The 27,521-nt window shown below is 35.9% G+C and overlaps 2 protein-coding genes across 6 annotated transcripts in view; both read left to right on the forward strand.

Moving 5' to 3' along the window:
- The window catches only part of ZBED1 (zinc finger BED-type containing 1), a 33,465-nt gene extending 28,342 nt beyond the window's left edge, over nt 1-5,123 (forward strand). For both annotated transcript variants that reach the window (XM_034431430.3, XM_034431429.3), the window contains exon 2: nt 444-5,123. In XM_034431430.3, coding sequence (XP_034287321.1) covers nt 498-2,585 — 2,088 coding nt within the window. In that variant the 5' untranslated portion in view covers nt 444-497 and the 3' untranslated portion in view covers nt 2,586-5,123. The remainder of the gene's footprint in view (nt 1-443) is intronic.
- Nucleotides 1-27,521, forward strand: part of DHRSX (dehydrogenase/reductase X-linked) — a 122,119-nt gene that overhangs the window by 4,938 nt on the left and 89,660 nt on the right. For 3 of the 4 annotated variants that reach the window (XM_087895303.1, XM_087895300.1, XM_087895301.1), the window contains exons 2-3: nt 12,241-12,348; nt 20,006-20,074. In XM_087895303.1, coding sequence (XP_087751429.1) covers nt 12,270-12,348; nt 20,006-20,074 — 148 coding nt within the window. In that variant the 5' untranslated portion in view covers nt 12,241-12,269. The remainder of the gene's footprint in view (nt 1-12,240; nt 12,349-20,005; nt 20,075-27,521) is intronic. The other variant, XM_087895302.1, reaches the window with a different exon arrangement.

The following is a 27,521-nucleotide window of genomic DNA, read 5'->3' on the forward strand; positions in this document are numbered from 1 at the left end:
AGTGTTGAAAGGGATTGGATAACATTTTGTTGTATCCTTGGATGCATCAGAGTGTTGTAATGATCTCTTCTCTGCATATTTAAATTAAACATGCAATGGAGGCTATTGCACTTACTGTATTTACAATACTGTGCATGTAAGCTGCCCAAAATTACTTTGAGGTAGATGGGTGGCAATAAATTTTATAAATAAAATAACAAAATGTTAGCAAGTTATATCCCATATTCTTGTGCAGAGGGCAATTAAGTTTGGTCCAATGTTTTGTCATGAAATCTGACTATTAAACATGTAGAAATAGTATTGCGTTTATTCAGTTTCCAAAAAGGAACATTCCAATATTGTTATTAATAAGGTAGGTTTTGTATATTTATTGAAGCATTAATTTTGTACCGTTGAACAAACCAGTCCTTTCTCATGTTATGTTTATCTGCTGCCTTTATCAGGTGCTCATTAATGAGTGAAGAATCAAAAGGGGTTGGGACAGTGGCTAAGAAGCAATGGAGAATAAAACTTTGGAAACTTCCCCATCAGACCTAAAGTTAGTGGCCCACCCAAGAGCAAAGAGTAAAGTATGGAAATACTTTGGCTTTGATACCAATGCAGAGGGATGTATATTACAATGGAAGAAGATCTACTGCCGCATTTGCATGGCACAGATTGCTTATTCAGGAAATACATCCAACCTCTCTTACCATCTTGAAAAGAATCACCCAGATGAATTTTGTGAATTTGTGAAAAGCAACACTGAGCAAATGAGAGAGGCTTTTGCAACTGCATTTTCAAAACTGAAGCCTGAATCATCTCAGCAGGTTGTTCAGGACAACTTAATTATGAAAACAAGTCACAATTATGAGAATAAAAAGCATCAAGAGCTGACCTCAGCAGTGATTAGTTTAATCTGTGAAGGATTACATCCTCCATCTATTGTCGATGAACCCACATTTAAGAGTCTCTTAAGAACAGCTGATCCCAGATATGAACTTCCTTGCAGAAAGTACTTCTGCACAAAAGGAATTCCTGAAAAATATGTTGCCGTTAGAGAGATTGTGTTAAAAGAATTGACAGACATTCCGTGGTGTGGCATATCAACTGATATATGGAGAAGTCATAGTCAGAATAGATCCTATGTAACATTGTCTGTTCATTTTCTTAGTACTGGTTCTTCTGGCAGCTTGGCTATTAATTCTCGTTGCCTAAAAACATTTGAAGTTCCAGAGGAAAACACTGCAGAGACAATTACAAGAGTCCTGTATGAGATATTTATTGAATGGGAAATTAATACCAAAGTTTTTGGGGCTACAACGGACAATGGGAAAGATGTAGTGAAAGCTTGCTCTCTTTTAGACATCTCAATACAGATGCCATGCTTAGGTCAGACTTTCAATGCAGGTATACAGCAAGCTTTTCAGCTTCCTAAATTGAGCAGTGTCCTATCTAGATGTCGAAAACTAGTGGAATATTTTCAGCTATCTGCAGTAGCCATGTACATGTTGAGTGAGAAGCAGCAACAGCAGAACAGTTTGCATTGCATGCTTGTGAGTGATCGTGTTTCCTGGTGGGGCAGCACACTTGCCATGCTGCAACGTCTTAAAGAGCAACAGTTTGTCATTGCTGCAGTACTTGTGGAAGATAGCAATAATCACCACCTGATGCTGGAAGCTAATGAATGGAATACAATTGAAGGGCTGGTGGATTTGCTTCAGCCATTCAAGCAGGTAGCTGAGATGATATCTGCTTCCAAGTACCCAAGGATAAGCATGGTGAAACCTCTTCTTCACATGCTGTTAAATACAACATTAAGTATAAAAGAAAATGACTTAAAAGAAATAAGCATGGCAAAGGAGGTGATTGCCAAGGAACTATCAGCAACATACCAGCATAATCCTGAGATAGACATGTTTCTCAGTGTTGCAACTTTCTTAGATCCAAGATACAAGAAATTGCCCTTTCTTTCGACTTTTGAAAAACAACAGGTTGAGAACAGAGTGCTGGAGGAAGCAAAAAGTATCCTGGAAAAAATAAAAGACAATACTTCGAGGCCTGAGGAAAAATTGTTTGCAGTGTCAGAAGAGCCACCAGTGAAAAAAGCAGCAATTGCTTCCACGCTTCCTCCTACTAGTGCTATCAATAATATGCTTGCAGAAATATTTTGCCAGACGGGGAGTGTTGAAGATCAAGAGGAGTGGCACGCTCAGATTATTGAGGAACTGAGTAATTTCAAGTCACAGAAAGTCCTTGGGCTCAGTGAAGATCCACTCAAGTGGTGGTCTGATAGACTTGCTTTGTTTCCTGTTTTGCCAAAGGTGCTTCAGAAATACTGGTGCATTGTAGCTACAAGGATCTTTCCAGAACGTCTTTTTAGTTCTTCAGCCAATGTTGTTAGTGCTAAAAGAAATCGGCTAGCCCCAGCTCACGTAGATGAGCAGGTTTTTCTGTATGAAAACACTCATAGTGGATCTGAAGCTGAACCTGATGAAGAGGATGAAGGAGAGTGGGGATTGGAACAGGATCATATGATCAATCCAAGTAACACAGCAAATGGGAGCAGCAGTTTTTTAAATATGCGTGATAATGGCTTCATGTAGAAGCAATAGACTTTCAGACAAAAGCTAATGGTCTTAAATTACCAAACCAAAAAAAATATAACTATTTTAAAAATGTACAACTTCAACATACTGTAGGTAGGTTTTGTATGTAGAATATGTGAGTAAGTCTGGATCATGGTTGTGATTTGTGATTCAAGAAGACAAAATGGCATAAAAGTTATAAGTATAGAGTCAGGAAAAGCTACAGGTATATTTTATCATTGATTTAGAAATAGGATGTATAAATAGTAATTTATAAATGGTTAGTCACCTGCTATACAATCCCTTTAAACAATATTTTCAGCAAATATATGATTTAAGGTCAATATGCAAAGTGTTTTTGATGTAGGATTTTTGATTTTTAAAAGTTTTGATATAAGTGTCCACACATTTAAATATTTAAAGCTTTTGAAATGTCAATTTATCAGAGATTAATTATGTAAAGGATCTAATGTTTGATAGACTCGTGTTATTTCTGACAACCAGATTATTTCTATTTTGTTAAATAGAAGTGTTAGGATTTTTATTTTTATTTGGTTATAGTGAAATCTTGGTACATGTACTGGGTATGCTATGCTACAATGCAGCTGTAGGAACCTGCAGACTTTCAGATGTAGTTGAATTTTAATATTCTTTTCAGGAGCTTCATATTGTGTTTGTGGTAAGGATTAATGATAAAGCAGTGTTGTCATCTGTGCTATAAACTAAATGTAACCTTTCCAAAATTAATATAATGGCAAAAAATATTAAGGTTGCTCTATCAGCAAATGAATATGAGGTTAAATTATATCACCATATTGTTACAAGTCATTAGTTTTGTATCTTGTACTATTGCCAAGCAATCATTTGCAAAGCTTAGTGCTTCTTTCATTTGTACCTTCAAGAAAACCTCTCTATATAAAGTGACATCATGCTTCTAGGCATCATTCCAGATGTATCACATTGATATATCTGCTTTGCTAATTTATTCCATAAATTCTAAACTTCTGTTGCATGGGAACATCTGTGCCAAATGGTAATAGTTCTTATTATGTCATATCTGACATGAAATTTACTAGCTTCTACTACTAGCTTCTAGTTCAATATCATGGTGTCTCATGTCACTCAAACATGGTAGATTTTTGCTTATAAGTGTTAAAATTAATGTTCTAGACATTTGTAGAGTGCTTCAGACATCTCTTCTCAACAATGGGTGTATTGCTGGAGTGATAGTCATACTTGAGAATTACCAGGCTGTGGAAGGATAGACTTAGAAAGTCTTTTGAAATAACACTTACTGTTTTGAAGTTGGAATTTCTCTGCTGATATTTTTTTTAGTTCTAATTTGATGCTTACCTCTTTTTTTTGAGGTACCATTTATTGTAATTTCAACAGAATAATTTCAACAGATAATTTCAACAGAAACAGTTCTTGAATGCTTCTCATAGTTATGCTCTTTTCCAGAAATGATTAACTATGTAGAAAATTAGCAGAGAAGAGTTTTGAGACACGACACATAGATTTGTGTGTATCAGTTTATGTCACCAATATAACGAACTCTGCCCTGGAATGTACTCTTATAAATAAGAGTTGATAAGTAGATTAAGTAAGGCACTTGATTGTTTCTCAACCGATAATCAACCTATTAAAGCAGACATAGGTATAATTGTGAAATTTCCTATTCTAAATAGTTGTTAGATAAGTAGAAAGGTCTGACAGAGTCTTCTGAATGCTGTTTTAGGCTTGCTCTATTCAGATATAGCTGATAGATTCCACTTTGAGCTTTGGTTTCTATAAAATGATCACGGTATGATAAAGAGTTCTCATTTCTATCTCATTTAGCATCTTATGCCCAGTAATAGAAGGAAAGAAACAAATGTACAAATAAGTCTGTGCATGTTAGAATACATCTAACATCTATTTATGTTATATTTCAACATGGGGCACAAAAAAAAGATTATAATCGGAAATGCAAATTTTATAGCGTAAAATAGAATTCAATCTTTGAGCTATATAGTCACAGTATTAATAGCTAGTAGCATTTTTAGATACCATGTGAAATGTACAACTTTCAATTGTTCAATAATCTGTTATTCTAAATTCTACATGTGGATATAGATTTTTCATACAATATTTTCCTGTGTAAATCTAGTCTTTAAAAGGTTATCACATTTCAAAAATTCCAACTGTAATTGGAAAAAATGAAAGAAAAATGGTCACAATACAAAATGTATTTTTTTTAATTTTATGAGCCTTTATATTTCTAGTTAATTATGATATAATTGTAATATTTAGTAAATTGTACTAAATACTATTCCTGTTCTTTCCATTTCTATTATGTAATTTTATAATCATACTTCATTTTTAATAAACATTTTGAAGTAAAAATCATGAAATGTTTTCTTAAGATTTTAACTGAATAGAATACCTCTTCACCAATGTCCAGTTCATAATAATAGTCTTTAGAGCCTGATTTTTGAGACACTGTATATCATTTTATAGAAGTACTTAGTCTATGCCTCTGAATTTTTTCCTCAAAATAAATTTCTTATGTACAAACTTGACTATTTGTGTTACAATAAACAACAAACTGTCAGTGTTAGAAATTTTAACATGAAAAAAGCCAACAAAAAGTGGAATGAACCCAAATATTTTCTTTAATAATGATAATGCATACTGAATTGTAATAGTTTGCTGAAGCATACGAAACAGATTTTATTTTATTTTGCTGTGTTAAACTGAACAACTATAAGATTTTCTGTTCATTTGTTCATGTTCACATCTTAAAATGATTATACCTGCTTGACCAGGAAGGGAATCAGATCTCTGGTCAGAAGTCCTTGTACCTTCATAGTCAGTTACAAAGTAATTTAACATTGAATTTTTAAGGAAATGCTATGCGATTTCAGCTTTTTTCTTTAACAAAAACACTTTATTTTCAGAATTAATAGAAGCAATACAAAGAGAATATATTGAATATAAAATCAGAATATACAAATAATAACAAGAAATTTAAATAGTGCAGATTTGTTATTTAGACATTGATACTATTAATAAGATCTCCACTTCTGCTTTCATTTTCATCTTATTTTATCATTCTTCCTTCTCTTCCATCTCCCACATTAAGCCATAGTGTGTTTATATACTTGTAATACAAGATAAAATTTAATATATGTGATAGCTCTGAGTACATGAAAGCTTAAGCTGTAATAAAGTATTATTTATTTATTTATTTATTTATTTATTTATTTATTTATTATTCAAATTTCTATACAGCCCTTCTCCTTTCGGACTCAGGGCAGTGAACAGCCAAAATAAAACATTTATACATAAAGTATGATTAAAAATAGATTTAAAATAATTAAATTTGGCCCATAGTTTAAAATTTATTAATTTAAAATCCATATCAAAATTTAAAATCAATCTTAAAATCATAAAATCAAGAGAGACCGGCTAACTGAAAGAGATGAGTTTTTAGGGCCCGACGAAAAGTCTGGAGGTCGGAGATCACTTGTATCTCTGGGGGGAAGATTGTTCCAAAGGGTAGGTGCCACCACAGAGAAGGCTCTCCTCCTGGGGGTCGCCAGCCGGCATTGTCTAGCCGACGGCACCCTGAGGAGGCCCTCTCTGTGGGAGCGAACTGGCCGGTGGGAGGCTATTGGTGGCAGAAGGCGGTCCCGTAAGTACCCTGGCCCTAAGCCATGGAGCGCTTTAAAGGTGATCACCAACACCTTGAAGCGCACCCGGAAGTCCACCGGAAGCCAATGCAGCTCGCGCAGGAGAGGAGTCACATGGGAGCGCCCCGTTGCTCCCATAATCCCCCGCGCAGCCGCATTCTGCACCAGTTGGAGCCTCCGGGTGTACCCCAAGGGGAGCCCCATGTAGAGAGCGTTACAATAGTCCAGATGAGAGGTGACGAGTGCTTGAGTGACTGTGCGTGTGTGTGATTATTGGCCATGTGTAAAAGTTACATCTTCTAATTACAAGATTTCTCTCTTGTATGTCTTTACAACGCTGGCATGTACTGTACTTGCATCTATGAGCCTAACTGATCTTTAGATTGGCAGATATAATCTTTAGATTTGTGTCACAAATATGGAAAAATAAATGAATGGTAAGACTATGCATTTTGCCATCCCTCCCTCCCTCCCTTCCTTCCTCCCCTTCCTTCCTTCCTCCTCCCTCCCTCCCTCCCTCCCTCCCTCCCTCCCTCCCTCCCTTTTCTTTAGCATTCTTATATGATAGGTACAATATAACTTCAACCTCAGAGTACTCTCTGCAATGCTGATGAGCAAAGGCTATTCAAACATGTCTTGTATTCAAATACATTTTATGCTAATTGTTACCAAGGCATATGTTGCTTAGACAACTTCTGTATTGATTATATACTTGCTGATAAGGACCAGAAAGAGTGGGTTAGTTGCAAAATTTCCCTTTTTTGCCTGCAACACATGCAATATATGCACTGGAATAGATAGATAATGACAGGAATATAGGTGTTGAACTTCACTAAATCTGTTAATGCAGCAGTATTTATGTTTGCATGCTGCCTAATTTATTAGACTTTAGATGTCTCAACAGCCTCTGTTCTGCTCTAAAACCACAGTAAATTGATGTCTTTCATCTTTTAACAATAAGTGAAATGGGCTTAATTTTCAAAGGAAGGTGTATGGTAATAGATCCCTTGATTTATTATGTTCAAAAACACACACAAAACATTTTCACACAAACAGGATTTGAAGTTTCACATATACAAACTCAATCTATTTAAAAAATTTCAGATGGCTTTCTTATTGCTACAAAAATTTAAGCTTTTAAAAGTGTTCTTATCAAGGCACTTTATAGGGAAACTGGCGTTTTTTTCATTTGTTTTCCTTGTATATCAAAAATGCTGGCAATCTTGTACCCTAATCTTCAGATCCTTCCTGCTTTTGTCCAATGTAATACAGTATATTTCATCTGCTTTTTCAACATAGAAGAGGTTGCTCTCATTCAATATTAAAAATATATTTCCCTTCTGTTTGTTTTTTAAGTCTTGTTTCATCCTTCTCCTCAAAGATTATTGTAAAATGCAGCTGATTCTTCAGTCTTTCAGATTCCCCCCCCCAGTGTTTAATACAGTTCATAATTTTAAGACAAATAGCTGGATGACAAAATCTGTCAGTTCGAATAATCTTTTTTTCTGAATGTAGGTTCTTTTAAAAGAAAAAAATGTATATTTACCTTGTTATCTGTACTATCGCTCTAAAAACTTTTTGAAGTAGGATAATTAATTTTTTTTTCATGTATTATCAGAAACACTATCAGAGCAATTCCAATGCTTAGTAGAGTACAAATAAGGGTTATTCATTCATTCATTCGTTCATTCATTCATCAATCCATCCATCCATCCATCCATCCATCCATCCATCCATCCATCCATCCATCTATCTCATAGTTTGAGGTGACTCTGAGAAGTTTACGGTGTGAAGCTGCTTATCCTCATCCTGCTGAAAGTGGCAGTATCTCTTCTATGTTATCTCTGCATCTTATGGATGGGAAACCAGAAGGGAATTTCAGGATTTTATGCTACATTGGAAAATAAAGAACAAAATGAAGAAGGAAATTGCAAATGATATCCAGATATGTAATCATCAACTGGGCTCAAGGGATTCTTTACTTTCTAAAATGAAATTAGTATCATTTATACTTCATTATTGATATGAGGCAGTCGTGAGGACTGCTTATTTATTTGTGCTTTCTTTCTAGATAATCTCCTAAAACCTTGGGTTAAATATGCTTTCAACACTTCCAAAATTTTAATCACTTAATTGGTTAATTTGTTTTGCATTTTTCTGATATATGTTGAACATTGCCTGGAATCAATTGGGCAATTAAAATAGTTTATGAACTAAGCAAATACATAAAATATATATCTGGGCAGTTTAAAAATTTGGAGCATTACATGATTTTCTTATAAAGTCTGAACTTTACAGAGTTAAAAGTGACAGATTATAATAATGTCTGGAAATAAGTACTGGAACCATCCCAGAAAAGGTAGCAAAACAGAGAAATTTGCTCTCTAACTCAGCCATTCAGTTCTATATGACAACCACAAATTTCATAATGTACTCTGATTAAGTGCATGTATCAAGTACTGTATTATAATATAACAGTGGGAGGTATGAATATTTCTGGTTGTCACAACACTCATAGTCTACAACATAAGTTCTCTAGTTTATCCACTAAACTTTTCCACCCCCTGGTAATATTGAACATTTATGAATTTATAAAATTAATTTCAAATTATAACCTAACTCTCTTCATATAATGAAAAAGCACATCGAAAGAAGCAAATTTAGGTGATTTGTGATTATATTAATAGTTTGTTGTTTTTCATTGTACTCTATCAAATTAAATAGAACTGCCAAATAATCACTCTGCAGATCAACCCTGAGCTATATTTTCTTCTATTACTTGTATGTTAACTGTGTAACAGTATATTTACCTATTTATCAATATTTTATATCAATAAATTGCAAACTCCAAGCTAATCATGAAAGATATTTATTAAGTACTGTAATTTATAAATGTAAGCAGTTGATTTTCTTTGTAATTTAACTATATTTTGATGTGAAGGACTTATTTAAATAGACAGGCATTGTGCATTAAATGACCTCAATATATAACTCTGTCTTTTGCCTCCACGATGTATTCTTAATGGTTTAAAGCTGGCAAAGGAGTAAAAGTTTTCTCTTTAGCAAGTCATTGTAAAATGTATGAATGGGAGAAAGTCATTCTTTTTAAAATATATGTTAAAGAACATTGATGTAAATTAGAGAACATTTTATGCAACTAGAGCTAGAAAGGTGAGTGTGATAAATATGGTATATGATAGAAATAAAGCATGTATGAAAAATCAATGGACTGTTTAGTGATTCAATATTAGGGAGCAAGATAAATATTTCTACTTGGTTGTTTAATGAATTTAAAAATGCATAGAGAATTCTTTGGTAATACCAAAAATATGTTGAGTGGAGATGTGAATGTTTGCATATTATTATATATGTTATATTATTGCCTTGACATACAAATTGAAATAGAAAAGTGAGTAATAGATAATCGGTTGCAAGGGATACGGTAAACATTTTTGTTTGAAGAAACAAACTGTTTCTAAGAGATTGATTCTGCCTTTGAAATCGAGTTTTCCATATGTAGGAGAAAGAACAGAGAATGAGTGAAGTGGAAGAGGAAGGTGAACACCAAGAATATAGTGGCTGAATGGAGTTAATGAGTTAGTTAAAAGAGGAATTGAAACAAAGAGTCAGCAAATCTGTTGACTCATACAGATCATATGGCTCAGATTCTAACAGAACAGAGTAAGTATATCACTGTTTAGTTGTAGATAACAGGACTCCAAATTATTATCTAATCAATCTGTTGGCTATCATAAGTCAGCTGTTCACCAAATACCCAAATGAGAAATTGGTCAGCTGACTCTTCCAGTAGGAAAATTCTATGGTTAAGGAACAGGCCAAAATCTAATCTAGTCCTCCAACATTTCACTGAAACCCATTGTGAATCCATGTGGTAAATTCTTAATAGTCTGTGAGACAAACTTGCTGCCTTTGTTGCCTAGCATATTTTCAATTTTATTGAGAAGATGCATGGAAACACAGTAGTCTAATAATCTGTATCCAACATTCTTCTGAAAGGGAAAACTTCTGAACTTGGCTGCGTGTTCATTCAGCTTCTGAATTCTTTAGTAAGCTATCAAGAAAGGAGTACCTACCACACACCTATGTCTCAGTACGGACAATGCCACCATTCTTTTCACTTCCCCATTGAGTATGAAGTAATCCATTTGGGTTCTTGCATTTTTGCTATATGAGTTTGAAACTTACCATTAACTGAGAAACCTTAAGATATTCTTAAGAGGTTTCTCTTCCACTCTTGGAAACTGACAATACATAAATATTATTTAAATACTTAAGAATTTTATTACAAGCCTAATATCCTGATCTGGACAACTGAGATATTATCCCTGCAAGCCAGTGGTGAAATCCAAATTTTTTACTACCGGTTCTGTGGGCATGGCTTGATGGGTGTGGCAGGGGAAGGATACTGCAAAATTCCCATTACCTCCCCACTCCTGGAGGAAGGATATTGCAAAATCTCTATTCCCACCCCACTCTGGAGCCAGCCAGAAGTGGTATTTGCCGGTTCTCTGAACTCAAAATTTCCACTACCGGTTCTCCAGAACCTGTCAGAACTTGCTGGATTTCACCCCTGCTGCAAGCTCAATGCTAATCAATGTCCTTCACTTAACTTTCAATAACTGATATAACATCTTTTGCTTAAGTTACTGTTTCATAGCTAAAATAGTAAGTTATCTGCATATGATCTACAGCTATTGCACTATAGTCCCTCAAGAATAGAATAGAACAGAATAGAATTTATTGGCCAAGTGTGATTGGACACACAAGGAATTTGTCTTGGTGCATATGCTCTCAGTGTACATAAAAGAAAAGATACGTTCATCAAGAATCATAAGGTACAACACTTAATGATAGTCATAGGGTACAAGTAAGCAATCAGGAAACAATATCAATATAAATCTTAAGGATACCAGCAACAAGGATACAGTCATAAGTATAAGGAGATGGGTGGTGGGAACAATGAGACGATTAATAGTAGTGCAGACTTAGTAAATAGTTTGACAGTGTTGAAGGAATTATTTGTTTAGCAGAATGATGGCATTCAGGAAAAAACTGTTCTTGTGTCTAGTTGTTCTTGTGTGCAGTGCTCTATAGCATTGTTTTGAGGGTAGGAGTTGAAACAGTTTATGTCCGGGATGTGAGGGGTCTGTAAATATTTTCACAGCCCTCTTTTTGACTCATGCAGTATACAAGTCCTCAATGAAGGAAGGTTGGTAGCAATTGTTTTTTCTGCAGTTCTAATTATCTTCTGAAGTCTGTGTCTGTCTTGTTGGGTTGCAGAACCAAACCAAAAGCTTCCTAATACAAACTTCTGGGTGCCCAATTCCATGTATTTAGACATTTCATTAATTTTTCACTTTATAAAGATTGCCAAAGTTCATATTCAAATTCGAGCTCCAAAGTTACTCAAGATACCAATACAACTCACAGAATAGCCCAAAGCACATATTCCAGTAGAGAGAATTTACTTGAAGATGGGCTCCAGCACGAATCTGAAAGCTCAGAAGACTAAACCTCTGGTCCGGGTGACCAACCCAGATTCGATCTTGAGACATTATCCTGGGACAGGTATATTTGCTTTTATTCATGAAAGTGACCGATATACCTAATATACCATTTCAATGTAGTTCACTGGTTTTATTTAATGTGGCATTGTATATTAAAATCACGAAGTTAAATCGTACATTACATTATTATAATAATAATTATTTTCAGCTGCAACAGTCAGGTTTTGGGCCATTTATTAAAATGTGATTGAGAAACATTTCAAAAAATATAAAATTTGATAATATTGATTTTTTTTAAAAAATATTTTTTTATCATTGTATTGCTATATAAAGTGCCTTGGGAAACAGTTGCAACTACAAGCATCATTGTAATTAACATGTGAAATGTTGGTCAGTGATACTTCTGTTTTGATGAGCAATTTTTTTGTTGCAAAACAGTTCCTAACTATTTTATTTTGTCTTTTTGGGCAGTTTTTCCTCTACAAAATGGTAATGTTGCCATGGTAACTGGAGGAATTAAAGGAATTGGTTACCATACTGTGAAGAATTTGGCAAGACTTGGAATGCACGTTATAATAGGTATTATTGTTGTGTTATTATCTGTTAATTGCATGTTTTTATCTTGTTTGTTAAATCCCTCCAGAAATATCTGAATAGCATTTTAAATCTAGTAATTTCCCTCAGAAGAAGATTGCTTTGTAACATAGAGGCTTGAAGAAGAATATTTGACATAATTAGGAAAACATTTAAGTTATAGATATTGAACAGGTTTAAGAAGGTTGCAGTTGGAGAAGAAATATAAATACAAATACAAAAGAATTGTTACATACAGCTTGCTTTGCTAGTGCAAAGTTCTATTAAGTAAGCAAAGAAAAATTATTGCTTGGAAAATGTAAGTTTTTCTGGTATTGAGCTGATGACCAGTAGACTGCCTTTAGTTTTTAAAATCAAAACAACATATAGTTTGCATTTTGAAACACTTGTGAAAGTAATGATAAAATCATAAACACCTTTGTTGAAATAGAAAATATTGAAAGAAATGTTCCAAATGTATGTGTGTATGTATGATTAAAATATATTTTAAAAACCATATTCATACAAGGCAAGAAGTGAAATTACTATAAAATAACAAGAGTGATACCTTTATTAGGACTAATCAAATAAACCCCAAATAGTGAGTTGTCTTCTTCATCTGCAAGACAATATCCTGAAAATATATCATGCTTACTTACAAACGTTTGAAGTGAGAAAGAGAGTGACTGAGTGATTGAGAAAGAGTGACTGGCGCAAGATCACCCAACTGGCTTTCATGGCTAAGGCAGGACTTGAACTTATGGTCTCCTGCTTTCTAGCTTAGTGTCTTAACCATTTGACCAAACTACAAATATCATATCTTTTGACAACTAGCCTTCCCATTTTCTTCCCACCCCCAATTCTCTCTCATATGCTAGTAAGGTCTGGAGACTTCAAATGCGACTACCTATTTAATGTGTTAATTTTATTACCTGATTATTGTTTATATCTGTTGTAAATGTATCAAAGATATTCAAAAAATTCAAATTGACTAAAATATTTTCCTGCCATAATAGATTTATCGATAGTTATTCAAATTCTTTTGGATAGCAACAAATTTATCTTCACGTTTCCTTTTTTCAAATATAAAGTGACCTGTTTTCAAAATCTTTATAGGCTCATCCAGTTCTGTTTAAACTATTTTTTGACAATGTAACTTTTTTTAATCTAGAAAGATTTTGTTCATGATTTAATTGTGACATAAAATTTGCTAAACTTTAAAATGGTGTTTGTTGGAAAAAGAAAGATCTGGTGATTCTTGAAGTTTTGATTCAGTAATTGTTCTAGACCCGTGATGGCGAACCTATGGCACGTGTGCACAGGTGGCACGCGGAGCCATATTAGTGGGCACGCCACTAATATGTCCCCAGCCTCCAGAGACTCCTAGAGAGGCTCCTACAGACTCCTAAAGACGCTCCTAGAGACTCCTAGAGAGGTTCTGGAGGCTGGGGACAGCAAAAAATGTCACTTCCTGTCCCACCGGGAGTCGGGAAATGGGCCTTTTCAGCCTCCGTAGGGCCTCCAAGGGAGTGGGAAAGGCTGTTTTCGCCGTTCCCAGATACACAGAGAGGATCTGGAACCAGGTAAGAAAGAAAAACGGGCCCACCAGGCCATCATGTGCCAGGAGCAGAGGGGAGGGGGGAGGGGGTTGTGCACACATGTGCGTGGGCACATGCGCGCGCGACCCTCCCCCGCTCTCCCTCTCCTGGCACGCGATGGCAAAAAGGTTAGCCATCGCTGTTCTAGACTCTTTATCATGGGAGGGCCTGGTGATGAATTCCTGTTTGATATTTATACGAATATGGAAATTAAGGACAAGATTAGAAATTATTACAGAATAATATCTTTGAATAGTTATCTAGTTAGAAACTAATTGTGATTTTTTAAAACAAAATTTATAAATACACTTACCTGTGTTTTGACAGTTTAGTCAAGAGTTAAAGTCTTAAGCATTAGAATTAAAGTAAGTATTAAGATGATTATTGAATTGTTGTTCCATCTTTCTCTGAATTTTTTTGTTCTTTAAGATGTTTATTTTGAAAGAAATAACTGGTCTGAGAAAACATTTTTTCCTGCTTTTTATTTTTATTATATAATGGTAACAAGTTGTATCATCTGATAGACAATAAATTACATCACCTACTGTATCTTATAAAACTTTTGTATTTAGGCCTATATTACAGCATGGAAAATGTTGTTTTAATCCTCTTTCCCTAGTGACATATTGTAGATTAGCAAAATAATGACATTTTATCTGCTCAAAAAATCTCAAATGACCATAGTTAAATACAAAAAATACATTAGAAAAAAGTTATACAAATATTCCTTTTGTTGTATAAAGAGATGATATATTTATACTAGAAAGTTTCCATTGTAGAGTCTAACATTTTGTTATACAGTATGTTATTCATTCGTTTTATTGGCCAAGTGTATGAGCTCAATAGAACTGCTTATGTTTTGTCAGTAGAAATTGCTCAAAAAAATAAAAGGATGGAATTCTAGTAACAAAGTGCTTATTTAGTCATCAGCTAGGGAGCAAACTGAAAATAAGTTATTCCATCAAGGTTATTAGTGGTTTTGTGCAGCTAAAATTAAAATAAAATAGGCTGTGATTGCTAATCCTTTTTATAACTCTTGAAATAAAAAAGTTCATTTATTGTGTGATAAGTGACTTGAAGGTATAATATTTTGCATTATTTTATAGAAACATCTGTTTATGAAAAAGTTGCTACATTTATTTTTCTGTAATTGGATTGCAAAAGGCTTATACATTGATAACAATACATTTTTTAAAGAATCATGATTTCCAAACCAATTTCAAGTGTGGTTTCAAGATGTTGTTGTTAATTTTAATTTGTTAATTTTAATAACATTTCTCAATATTGAAGATGAGAATGTATAGACTGATTAAAAGAAATTGAGTGAATTCAAATCAAACTGCATTAGTAAATGACCGCTCATTTTTCCACACTTTGGTAGAGAGTTTAGTAATTTAGTTTAAACTATACCAGTATGAAACAAAATGCACAAGAGTTTTTAATGATCAGTAATAATTATTAATGTACAATATGTAGTCTGAAATGACTATTAAGAGATTAAAGAAGACTTCAATAAATAAATCACTCTGTAGCAACTGATGGAAAAGGAGAAAGATCAGATAAAAATCTTGCATTGATGTTCCTTCCTTTCATGTACCCACCACACTATTTGGATATTAATTTTTTCCTTTGCTTAGACTGAAAAAGTGAAAAGATTTGATTTCATATCCATGACTCTTTTTAAACAGAACTGAATGGGAATGTTAATTTGCTGGCTGAGTTGCTTGATCTGCATATGTTGATTATGATTATAGTGGATGCTTGTTCTGTATAACAAACAAACAAACAAATTGAAAGTTTTAAAAAAGCACCATATGTCTGCTTTTTTCATTTGCAGTGTAAATGGAGATCTACCAGTAAATAGATGTAATTGAAAATGGATCTAATATGTAAGGATGAAAAAGATACTTCTTAAGTATATGTGTTAAAAGAGGGCTATTATTATGAGAGGCTAGCAGAATGGAAATAGGGATTCTTGCAAATTGCTTGGACAAGATCAGACTCATGGCTATATCCCATCCATGCGACATATGACAAATATTTTTTATGTAATATCAGAGGACTGGAATTTTGGGTAGTGTATATTTGCATAGAAAGAAAGCTATACTTACATCCTGTCCTGATTGATATCCTGTATCCTAGATGATGCTGTATTCTAATTATGACACAAATAGATGTTAATAGCACCATATCTTTGTAATATAAATTATTGCATTGATTTCTGATCATTTAATTGGTCTTCTTTCCAAAGGAAGTACAAGAGAAATAAAATTAATTAACTAAATTAAAATGATAAATCATTAAGTATACTAGCTGAAAATAATGGAAATTATAATCCATATTTAGAAAGTATTAATTTTGGAAGAACTGACAGAATTCTTCATCTGAACTAGATTCTAGTGCAGTGTTCCTTGATGCCATATATACATACTGGATTCAGAAGATCCAGCAGTTTCTGAATTATACCTTTAACATCTGGTGAACAATGGAAAAGATAAAAAAATTCCAAAAATTTTGTTGTTGTTGTTGTTTGCTTCATTGATTGAAGAGAGCTTTTTGATTATGTAAACCACAACAAACTGGATAACCTTTAAAAACATGGTTGCACCAGTTGACCTTATCTACTTGTTGGAGAATTTATATGAGGACCACAAACAGCTAGAACCTATTATAGAGCAACAAATGGGTTAGGATGAGAGAGGAGTGCATTAAGGTAGTATAATGTCATCTTATATATTGAATCATAGGCAGAAATAGGTATTTGAATTTAAAATTGTTAGAAGAAACATCCAAAACTTATATACTGATGATATCATTTTGTTGGCTGGATGTGAGAAAGATTTAAGATCTACCCACAGAAACTTTAGAAATTCATGTATACCTTTTAGAAATAAACCCAAAAGATCATATTTGGACTGGTTTGAAACTTTAACTGCCAACCTGAAAACAGTTCTTATCAATGGACTTTAGCTTTAGTCCAGAAATAGGATTATAAAAAAAAAACAAAACTGTTTGATGGGATATTTAAAGGCTTAGTAGAATGCCTTTTTAATATAAAGAAAGATGTGACATTGAGGGAGTCCTGGACAAATTAATTCAATCAGTTAGGATGAAAGATACATGCCTTTTTTGGCATATAACTAGAGGACTAGGAAAACCACTCCCTCCTTCAATTAATCAAATGCCAACTCATGCTTGGGAGGAATAATTTAGATGGTTGTGCTTGAGATTTGAATGAGAGTCAGATTAATCTGGACCTAACTCCTTATTGGCCTCCTGTTACAATGCTATACAAGATATATTGGCTTGTTCCCTCAAGGTTAAAAGGCTCCCAGTGTTCTCCATGAAATAAAAGAATTCTAGTTGATGAGGAACCTATATTAGGGGTTTCCCTGAGCAAACCCCATTCCTTAGTAGCACTTAAGATGTTACCTAGTTTGGGTAATGAAACAACTGCAAGAAAACAACCAAGCTCAGAAACCATTAAAGACTCTTCATGAAGCTTATAAATATTTTGGGATGCATTTTGTGAAGGCAGCAGAAGGAGTTAAAGTACTGGCAAAATGGAATCCACCAGATTACAAAATCATAAATGACTGAACAACAGTTACAGTAAACTAATTCTCAGATATCTTCATCCATTTTAGTACATTATGCCATTTAGTAAATTTGCTTTTAGTCATTTAGCACAATTTAGTTTATAGTTTTTAGACCTCCCAAATCAAGAGACCCTGGGTATGTTACAACACATTAAAGATGTGCAAACAATAATAATGGAATATAATAAATCAAACCCCCCTATTACCTTTCATAGACACTAATTACATTTAATTAGGGTTGAAAAGTCTTATTTAGTGCAAAAAATTAACACTCAAAATCTATGCTTGCTTTCATATGGTATCCTTTAATGCTAGCAGGCGCTTTATGAACAATGTATCATAAACCTAATGACACTTCATCTCCTTTCAAGAGCTTTGAAAGCTTTTTTAAAATAAATCTTATATTGAATGCTTTTGTTTACTGTGTAAGACTTTCTATCAAGCGATGCTATATTTATCTCCCAGTTTTTCGTCTATGACAATTAGAGCTGGCAAGCAGGGAGCCTGGGAACCGAAAAGGCCAGCTGCCATCAATAGAAAGGATAGAAAATAAGCTATTACAACAAAAGGGCAGAATAAGTCTCTCTCTCTTCCTCTCCCCAATCCATCCATCCATCCATCCATCCATCCATCCATCCATCCATCCATCCATCCATCCCACTAGCCTTTCAGGCTCCTAGGTTTTTTTTCCTGGTTGTCACATTTAATGGCAAGGGTCCAGATTATTTGCTAGACTGCATCTCACTGGGGGTATCTGTCCCCTCCATCAAACAGGGCATTGTTTGCCTAAATACTGATATCTAATGAGATCTAGGATGCACACCCTTTCTAAAGCATGTGGAAAAGCCTCCCTCCAGGGATCTGGGAAGTCCCCACCCTTTTAGCCTTCTGGAAGGACATAAAGAACTGGTTCTTTCCCTAGAGATTGGTTTAAGTAAGGTGAGAGCCTTGTTTTATTGTTTCCACTTTTTCGTGGCTTTGCTGTTGTGAGCTGTTCAGAGTTGTCTTATAGACGGATAGCTCTATAAATATTTAAATAAATAAACACACTTATATTTTCTACCACCCTGCACAGTTCTTAGATTCCATAGAAGCCGATCTTTCTTCTTTCTCATTATATTTTATATTGCACTAAACCTTACTTACCTGCCTCTGATATTGAGGTGCCCTGGAAAATTTCTTTAAATTACCTATATTTAATCTTGGCAAATATTTTGTTTCTTTGGTTAGCAAATTTATTACAAGGAAAAATGTACTGAAATATGTAAAGCATTATATGGAAATTTAGGCAACAGCAGAATAGCAGTTCTCCACTTTTCAACTTAAAAGCAGGACAGACAATGAAGATGTTTTTGAAATTCAGCTATAGAATACTGTCTTGAATGTGCTTTCTATTCTTCATTCTAACATTTATGTCTTTATGTTATCTATCACATTTATGGTTTTATCACTTTGCAAATAATGGACAAACCGGCAGATTAAATTAAGATGAAAATTTATACTTTGGATATTATTTATTCTTTATATTTTTAAAAGATGCTATTGTTATAATTCATTTCTTTCTACATTCCCTTATAAGTGGTTCTGGTTAAGCTAGAGTTCTATTTTGAAATGGCTTGTTTGCCTGAGTATGAATCTTTGCACTTTTGAAAAACATTGAACCTGAACTATACAATTTTTGCTCCCAGATTTCAATTTTCCAGGGAGATGTTCCACTTTTATTACTATTTCTTTATCAGTTTTTTTTCTGCTGTTTCTGAAAATGTAAATACAGGTTGAGCAAGTACTTTAATTTACATTATCTAGGTTGTATATATTTATGCTAACATTTATTTAGGCACCTTAATTTTTATGCAAATAATACACCACAATACTTACTTATGCTTTGGCCCACCCTTGTTGTACAATGCCATGGGCAACCCAGCCCAACCTTCTTCTTTTCTTTTCCTCTTCCAGGCATAGCACCCACAATAACTGAGTAATATGGTACATTTATCTATTATTTCCCTAGAAAGTGGTTCATAGGTTGTATTGATGTACATAACCTTAATTTAAAACTCTAGATATTCATTTTTTGTATCATCAAAACTGTTTTACATTTTTTCCACATCCTTTCTTGGAAAACTCATGTAAAGATTGAATTAATATTTCAACTCACTATATTTATGTCAAGCATATGGTTTCCTACTACAGGATCACGGTGATCTGATCAGATTCTATATTTATAAGTAAATAATAAAGCAATTAAAGACGACATAGGACTATTTTAATTAAGAAAATACTACATATAAATACATTATATTTACTGTAAAAAAACCCTGCACTGTTTCATTGTTCGTTGTTCTGTTTTCTTTACCTAAACATTTAATACAAAGTAATTTTTTTATGTATTTTATATTACGTAATGTTTGTATTTATAATATGTTACCAGTCATTCATTATTCTCTATTTTGATTTTTCTAACAGCTGGAAATGATGAAAAGAAAGGCCAAAGATCTGTGATGAAAATCAAAGAAGAAATTCTGAATGCGAAAGGTAATTTATATGGCCTTTTCTACTACATTATAGATGTTGCACATTTCTCAATTTATTTTTCTTTTAAGTTCATTCTACTTTTTATGTGTTTTTTTTATAATACACATTGCTCAAAAATTGCAACTGATTCTTTTCCTTTCGCTGCAACTGATTATGTTTCTAAAGGCTCCTTCCATTTTGGGTTTTCAAAAGAAAACATAACTAATAAAGCATTTGGTAGTAAAAAAGTGTCAGTGCTAGATTAAATGATATTGATAATCTAAAGCGAAGTAAAACTTTAGATTTTTGTAACATTAAACAATATATGATGGGTGAACATCACATATGAAATGGGATTTCATTTTCATTTTTTCTTATATAGTTTATTAACATGCTAGCAGTCCTACAAGGCTTAGCCTAGTCATTTCTGGCTAATTTGTAAATAGAAAATCCATACCTGTGGCTATATACCAAACTTACTATTAGACTTATTAAATTCTTTACAACATATTTTCATAGGGGAGAGTTTAATTAAAGAACTAACACCACAAAATGTTAATTGTGTGATGCTAGGCTTTTTGACAGTATGACAAGTATGGTCTAAAATACAACAATTATAGCAGTCATCATTCCTCACTATTGACTTGCTGTACAGAATAGGAATTGTAGTTCAAAAAAAAAAAGGCAGAAGTAATTCTCTTCTAAGTGACATAAAATTGAGCTTGAGTAAACCCACTTGAAACAAAGTGCACCTTTGGAGAAGGTGACTCTTCCAAAACAATTCTGAAGCTTTTGTTTATACCCTGTTTTATTTGCATGAGTCTTATTTTTCACTCAATCTTATTTTTGTTGCTGTAGGGGCCCACTCTTGCTGGGTTTTGCACAGCCCCTTCCTGCTATATTTATTACTGCTACTATAGCAATTACAGCTGTTCACAATTGGATAATTGCAACAGAATATTCTTTCCTTCTTCTACCTCTGAATTTTATAGTTCAGTACCTCTTTAAATTGAGAAGGAGTGAATTTGCACGCTCCCTGAAGCCCAAGGCAGTGATAGTACAGATGTAAAAGAAATGTATATAGCAGCAAATAAGAAGAATAATTTGGTAATAGGTGAATTGCATGGCTCATTTGAGATGTTTGCACAGCTCACAGCTTTCCATTACAAAAAAACTACTAGTTGGTTCATACCTGCTTTCTGCCCATGGCTATAGAAGCAGGAAGAGCACAAGTGTAAAGAAACCAAATTTGTACAGAGTGTTTGTAAAAGGAAATAATGTTTTATTAGTTACCACAATTTCTATATATTCATTGATTTAAAACATTCATATAGCCATCCATCTTTCACCAGCTCTGGGCAGCTCCCAAACAAGAATTAAAAAACAAAATACATATAAAAACTTTTTAAGAACCATAAAACATATTTAAAATATAAAATATTAAAACAATAACAATTTGGATTCATCCAACTATATAGATCCAGTTTACATTTCTCTTGTTGGGATTCTTTTGAATAATTCTTAAATGAGGATATTTCTGCATCCATGCAGAATAGTGCTAAATTATTCCATAGGTGCACATTTTAGTGGATTGCAATACTGTCATTCTTGCATTGTGTGTTTTAAAAACAAGTTACTTTAATCATAATGCATTCAAAACTGAATGAGGAAATTCCTGAAGAACAAAACACTCCATGTTTTGTTTCTGCCTAACTATGTCTATCCTGAAATTTTTTTTAAAAAAAATTGGAATGTGATGACTTGTTTTAGGTTGGAAACAACAAATCATTTCCTGTTTTGTGCATGCCCCCAATTGAAAACTGATCCACATGACCACTGATCTACAGTGAAGACATTGGGATTTCATTTTCATTGTAGCCGGATGTTAGTAAAGAGAGGGAAGGTAGTTAAGACCAAGCAGGCCTCATAGCAACATGCAGACCAGCTACAAGTACTTTGATATTCCATACTCACATGGAACCTGATCAGGCTAGGAAGACCACAGCATCCAAGTACCATCAAAGAAAGACAGGTCCTGAAAAGGCAGATCAATGGAAAGAACAAGATCCATGCCATTAACAGCATGCCCTGTCAGTCATCAGACTTCCTGCCAGTATAATGAGCTGGCCAAAGGAGAACATGTATGGAGGTTTCTATCCCAAGTCTAATATCCAGGGACTGTATCCTGCATCAGCTGGAAAGAAAGTAGGCAGGGTCTGGTAAGTGTCAAAGACAAGTCATGGGTATCCAGAGCACTAACAAATAGACAAGACCTAGCATGGGATATACCATTGACAACTGAATTGGCTGACATTGGGAAATCTTCTCAGTGGCTGGAAAGAGCTGGACTAAAGGACATCATTGAGGTACTGATCATAGAAGCACAAGAACAGGCACTAATCACCAGATCTGTTGAAGCAGGGGTATATCACACTAGTCTAGACAGCACCTGAGATGCAAAGAAGCCCCAGAAACAGTCCAACATCATGGTAGGATGTAATATGTGGGCAGGGACAGCACATACTGAACGACACAATCTAATAGCTGGCATTGAGTACAGGAACATCTGCATGGCTAGATTTTCCCAAGTCCAAATGGAAGATTCCACAGAAGGTGATAGAGAATGCCGGGGATAAGAACCAGATCCAGATGGACAGACAGTTACAGCCAAATATTGTTGTAGCAGACAAGAACCAACAGTGATGGAAAATGTACAGTATCAAGTGACAGCAACATCAGGCAGAAGTAGTATGAAAGACTGGACAAGAACCAGGCCCTGAAAGAGGAACTGGAGAGAATGTGAAAGTAAAGGATAAGGTGATTCCAGTAATGATAAGAGCATTTGGGCTGTATCTCCTAAGCTGGGAGAATGGCTTGGAGCTTTCTGTCTGGAAGAGTATGGTGCTAGGAACATCTAAGTTACTGTGCAGAACCCTCAAACTCCCAGGCTTCTGGTAGGGGACCCATAATTGAGGAAAACACATGCCATGCATTGTGATTAACAGGATGATGTTTTTTTTTTAACAGAGTAACTGAATGGCCAATTGCTTATGCTGTTGTGTTGATCTACAAGTGAAACAGTTCTATATAGAAACAAAATGTTTGCTTTTGATCTGATTAATGCATACATCCCTGGAGGTCAGATTCTCCAACATGTATTAGCTCAAATTATCACAGATATCTGAGTAATTATGATAGTTCCTGCTGTGTCAAAATGCTTGGCAGTATATTGAAATTTATCGTTGTGGCATTTGAAACCTTTCAGAGCTAACATAAAGAACCATTTATATACATTGCTTCAATTTTATTCTTTAAGATTGTCATCCATTCAGGAATGCTAAATGTTTGTGATCAGTTTTGGCTATAGGGCTATTTGAAATTAGCTGTATTATATTGAGGGCTCATTAATTAATGTTATAGTACCTCCTTCTAAATAATGGGTGTCAAACTCGATCACATCACGTGACGTATCACAATGTATCATGATGTTTTTTGCCTTTGCGAAGCTGGGGTGGGCGTGGCCTGTGCATGTCGCATCCAGCCCGCGGGTCCCCAGTTTAACACATTTATTCTAAATCATCTTGTCATAAAAGTCTTCCTTGTGTTTATTTTTGTTTTCTTTGATTACTTTTCTCAGTGGAGTTCTGTCTTTAGCTTTTTATAGTTCAGCTGCAATCATCCTTATTAAAAAATATTCCAGCACAAGGTACAGTATAGGCTGAGATGTAAAGAATATACAGTAATGCATGGGTATGGATTGACTATTAATGAATTTAAGCAACAGTGGATTGATTTACATCCAGATGAATGGTCACCAGAAAAATTATGCAAACTTTTCTAATCTTTAATTAAAAATCAACAAAAGAAATGTCATGTAAATATGATCCTTGATAATCTGATTGTAATGAGATTAATCATCTTTAAACTGTTGTTCATTCTTATTGTCCATAAATTATTGCAATTTTAGTTATGGACTATGCAACTGAAATTCTATTCATTTACTCCAATATAAGTCAACAGAGCATGTTTTCAAGCATATCACATATATAAACTTAAGTAAGCTGCAATTACCTAACATTTACATGATTGTATTCCAATCAAGCTGTTACAGAAAGGCTGATTTTTTCCTCCTCGCTGCTCAGACACTCCTCAACATGGGTACTGCTCACTCCTATTTGCATGGCTGGGTGTCAATCATATCCCTCTGGAGCTGGATACGCCCTCCTTCCTGCTCCTTCCTCAGTCTTTTCACTCAGCCATTTGCAAGTGCATTAGGGTGTCTATTCTCATTTAATATTTTGCCAAATTACTATTTGATTTCGTTAATTTTCAATTTGGGACCTTTCCTGTCGTTTACTGAGGCTTGCGCTTCTTATAGCCTTACTAGGCAAAGTTAATTGAAGCGGAACGGCGGTTCGGGGCTCCGGCCGCCGTTCGCGGCTTGGCTTGGCGGGCGATTTGAATTCCTACTGTTTTTGCCGCCATTTGCCTGCCGCTTGGTCGCTGAGCCAATAGCGACCCTTTTCGCTTATTTTGCAGCACGATCCTATCGGCTTGAGTCCCTGCCGGCTGGCATACTCATTAGCCGAACGGTGCCTTCGATTTCTTACTTTTACTTGTGGAGGCTATCCGGCCGTAGGCGCTTTGTTTCGCCTGGCTTGTGATCTTTGGAGGATCTCCTCATGGGCCGCCATTTTGTGTCCAAAGGCGGCTCGCTTCCCTTTGCTGTTTCGTTGGCGCCGCGACCTGGGCTTTGGTTTCCAGGGTCGTTGGCTTCGCCGCAGGTGTGGGCGCTGCCCAGACTTTACCTGCGTGTGGCACCGGTCTGGAGTCACCTGATTAACTGCATTCAGGGAAGTACCTACCTTTTATTTTTATAAAATAAAAAAATAAATTAAAAAAAAAGAAGAAGGAAGGGATACCTTTCATTAATTGAGAGTGATATATATATTTATATATATATATATATAAATATATATATATTTATCACAATATTAATTAATTTTATTAAAATTTGCATATCAACTATTATATTAATTAATTTCAATTGTGATTGGACACATGAGGGTCTGTTTTGTATGGATAATATGGAGGCTGTTGCCCTTTCTTCAGACCTTGACAAGAGTCCTTCTCCTTCTCCAGTGCCTTCCCCTAAACAGGTCAAGGGGAAGAAGTCTAAAAGTTCCAAACCTGCAAAGTCTAGCAGGTCTTCCAAGTCAGATAAGGATGCCCAACGTAGGCACAACGCCTTAGAAAGACAATTTGCTAAGGCAAAATTGCAGGCTCCCTCGCTCTCTTGTCATGAGCCAGTGGATGAGGTTGTGGGCCAAGAGGAGCTTTGTGATCCAAGGGTGTCCCATAATGTGGGTAACATCTCTAATGACTTGTGTGAGGATTGCCCATCCACTTCTCAGGGGTTGCCTTTGATTCAAACTAACCAGCCCTGTGTTAGTGTTAGGTCAAGGTCGTCTAGCGCTGCTAGCCACATGTCTCAAGCGTCTAGGTCTGCCCCTGAAGCTACCTTTACGCCCACTGCAGCCGGCCTCCACCCTGAAGCGGGTCCTGCTTTTGTTCAGCCTGTGGATTTTCAATCACTATTTACTCAGGCTATGTCCCGTATTTTTCAAGTGGGGTTACAGCAGACCACTGGTACCTTCCCGACTCCAGTTTGTGTTCCTGCTACTTCATGTCATATTCTGGACAACAACATTCTGCTCCCTATGGTCATGTGACTGCACCTGCCCAGGAGGATGATTTCCTGGAGGATTTTGAGATGTCCGGTGACGAGGAAGAGGTCCAGGACAAGCCGGCCTTTCTAGGGTTGTTTAAGCCTTCCTTGTTCCGTTCTCTTTTACGCAAAGCGAAGGCTGCCACTAATATGGATACCAACACAAATCAGGGTGCTGCCTCTGTTCCACCTGGCCCTAACAGTAATTTGTTTAATCTGCATCAACCTGACTACGACTTTGTTCCGTGTCCTGACCTTTTCTGCCAGGTCATTCAGAAGCCATGGGACCACCCCGCCTCGCTTTCTGGCCCAAATTCATTCGATCGGAAACTTTACGCTTCGGCTCCTGTGCTGGATGCCCTTCTGCAGTTGCCTACGATTGATGATCCGGTGGCTAGTCTTACGTCCTCCTCCATTCTGGTAGGTGAAGCAGGGGATGGCCTCAAGTTTGAGGATAAACGGGCCGAAATGGCCTTTCGTAAGACGCACCAGGCAGCGGCATGGGCCATACGTGCAGCTACTTCTTCATCTTTTTTCAACCGAGCATCGTTGGTGTGGTTGCGTCAATTGAGGGACAGGCTTCCACCTGAAGACGCGCGTTTGCAGCAAGACCTGGCTAAACTGATCGCAGCGGCTGAATATTCAGCTGACGCATCCTTGGACGCTGCTAAATTTGCATCTCGTGCCTTGGCTTCAACAGTTTCTTCAAGACATCTGTTGTGGCTCCGTAACTGGAGAGCTGACGCTAAGCCCAAGTGGCGTCTAACTGTGGCTCCTTACAAAGGGCCTGCCTTGTTTGGCCCGTCCCTGGATTCTGTACTAGTCGAGAACCGGGATAAGAAGAAGGTGCTGCCCACATCATTCCGACGCCAGGATAGGCGTTATGTGCCTTATAACCGGCAGCCTTTTCGTCAGGAGCAAGGCGCTGGCAGCGCCTCTTATCACAGATCATCTCAGTTCCAGTACCAGCCAGCTTCAGATCGAGCGTCCTTTCGTGACCGCGGTCGCCGACAAGCCAACTTCAGACGCCCTTTCAGGTCTTCTTCTGCCCGCTACGTCCCTGGTGCTGATCGGTGGGAAACTCCAGGCTTTTTCCCACCTGTGGCCGCTTACCACCTTGGATGCCTGGATTGTCCAAACTGTCACCAACGGTCTATGTTTGGAATTCACTACCATACCACAGGACTTTTACGTTCATTGCCCTTGGCCGGCCCAACCGGACAAGCGACTTCTACTATCTCTCGAGATTCAACATCTGTTGCAGATACAAGCCATAGAACATGTTCCATCGAACCAGCTCCGAACCAGCTTTTATTCAACGCTATTCCTGGTACCGAAGAGCTTGGGAGATTGGAGAGGCATTTTGAATCTACGACGTCTCAATCAACACATCTTATACCATTGGTTCAAAATGTATTCTCTCAAATCATTGCTCGGCTGCATCCGGCGGGGAGATCTAATGCAATCTGTGGATCTCAAGGAAGCGTACCTGCACGTTCCCATTCACCAGTTGCACAGAAAGTACCTCAGGTTTGTGTTTGGAGACCACCATTTTCAGTATCGGGCTATGCCATTCGGCCTTTCGTCCGCCCCGAGGACTTTTACAAAGTTGCTGGCAGCGGTGGCGGCGTTGTTCAGAGAGGTTCCTGTCCGTCTGGCATGCTACCTCGATGACATTTTGATCCTGTCATCATCAACCGAACTGGCCATTCGAGACCGGGAGTTGGCAGTTCAGACTCT

Source organism: Pantherophis guttatus, chromosome 5 (genome assembly GCF_059756535.1).
Source record: "Pantherophis guttatus breed Tessera chromosome 5, ASM5975653v1, whole genome shotgun sequence".
Classification (NCBI taxonomy): domain Eukaryota; kingdom Metazoa; phylum Chordata; class Lepidosauria; order Squamata; family Colubridae; genus Pantherophis; species Pantherophis guttatus.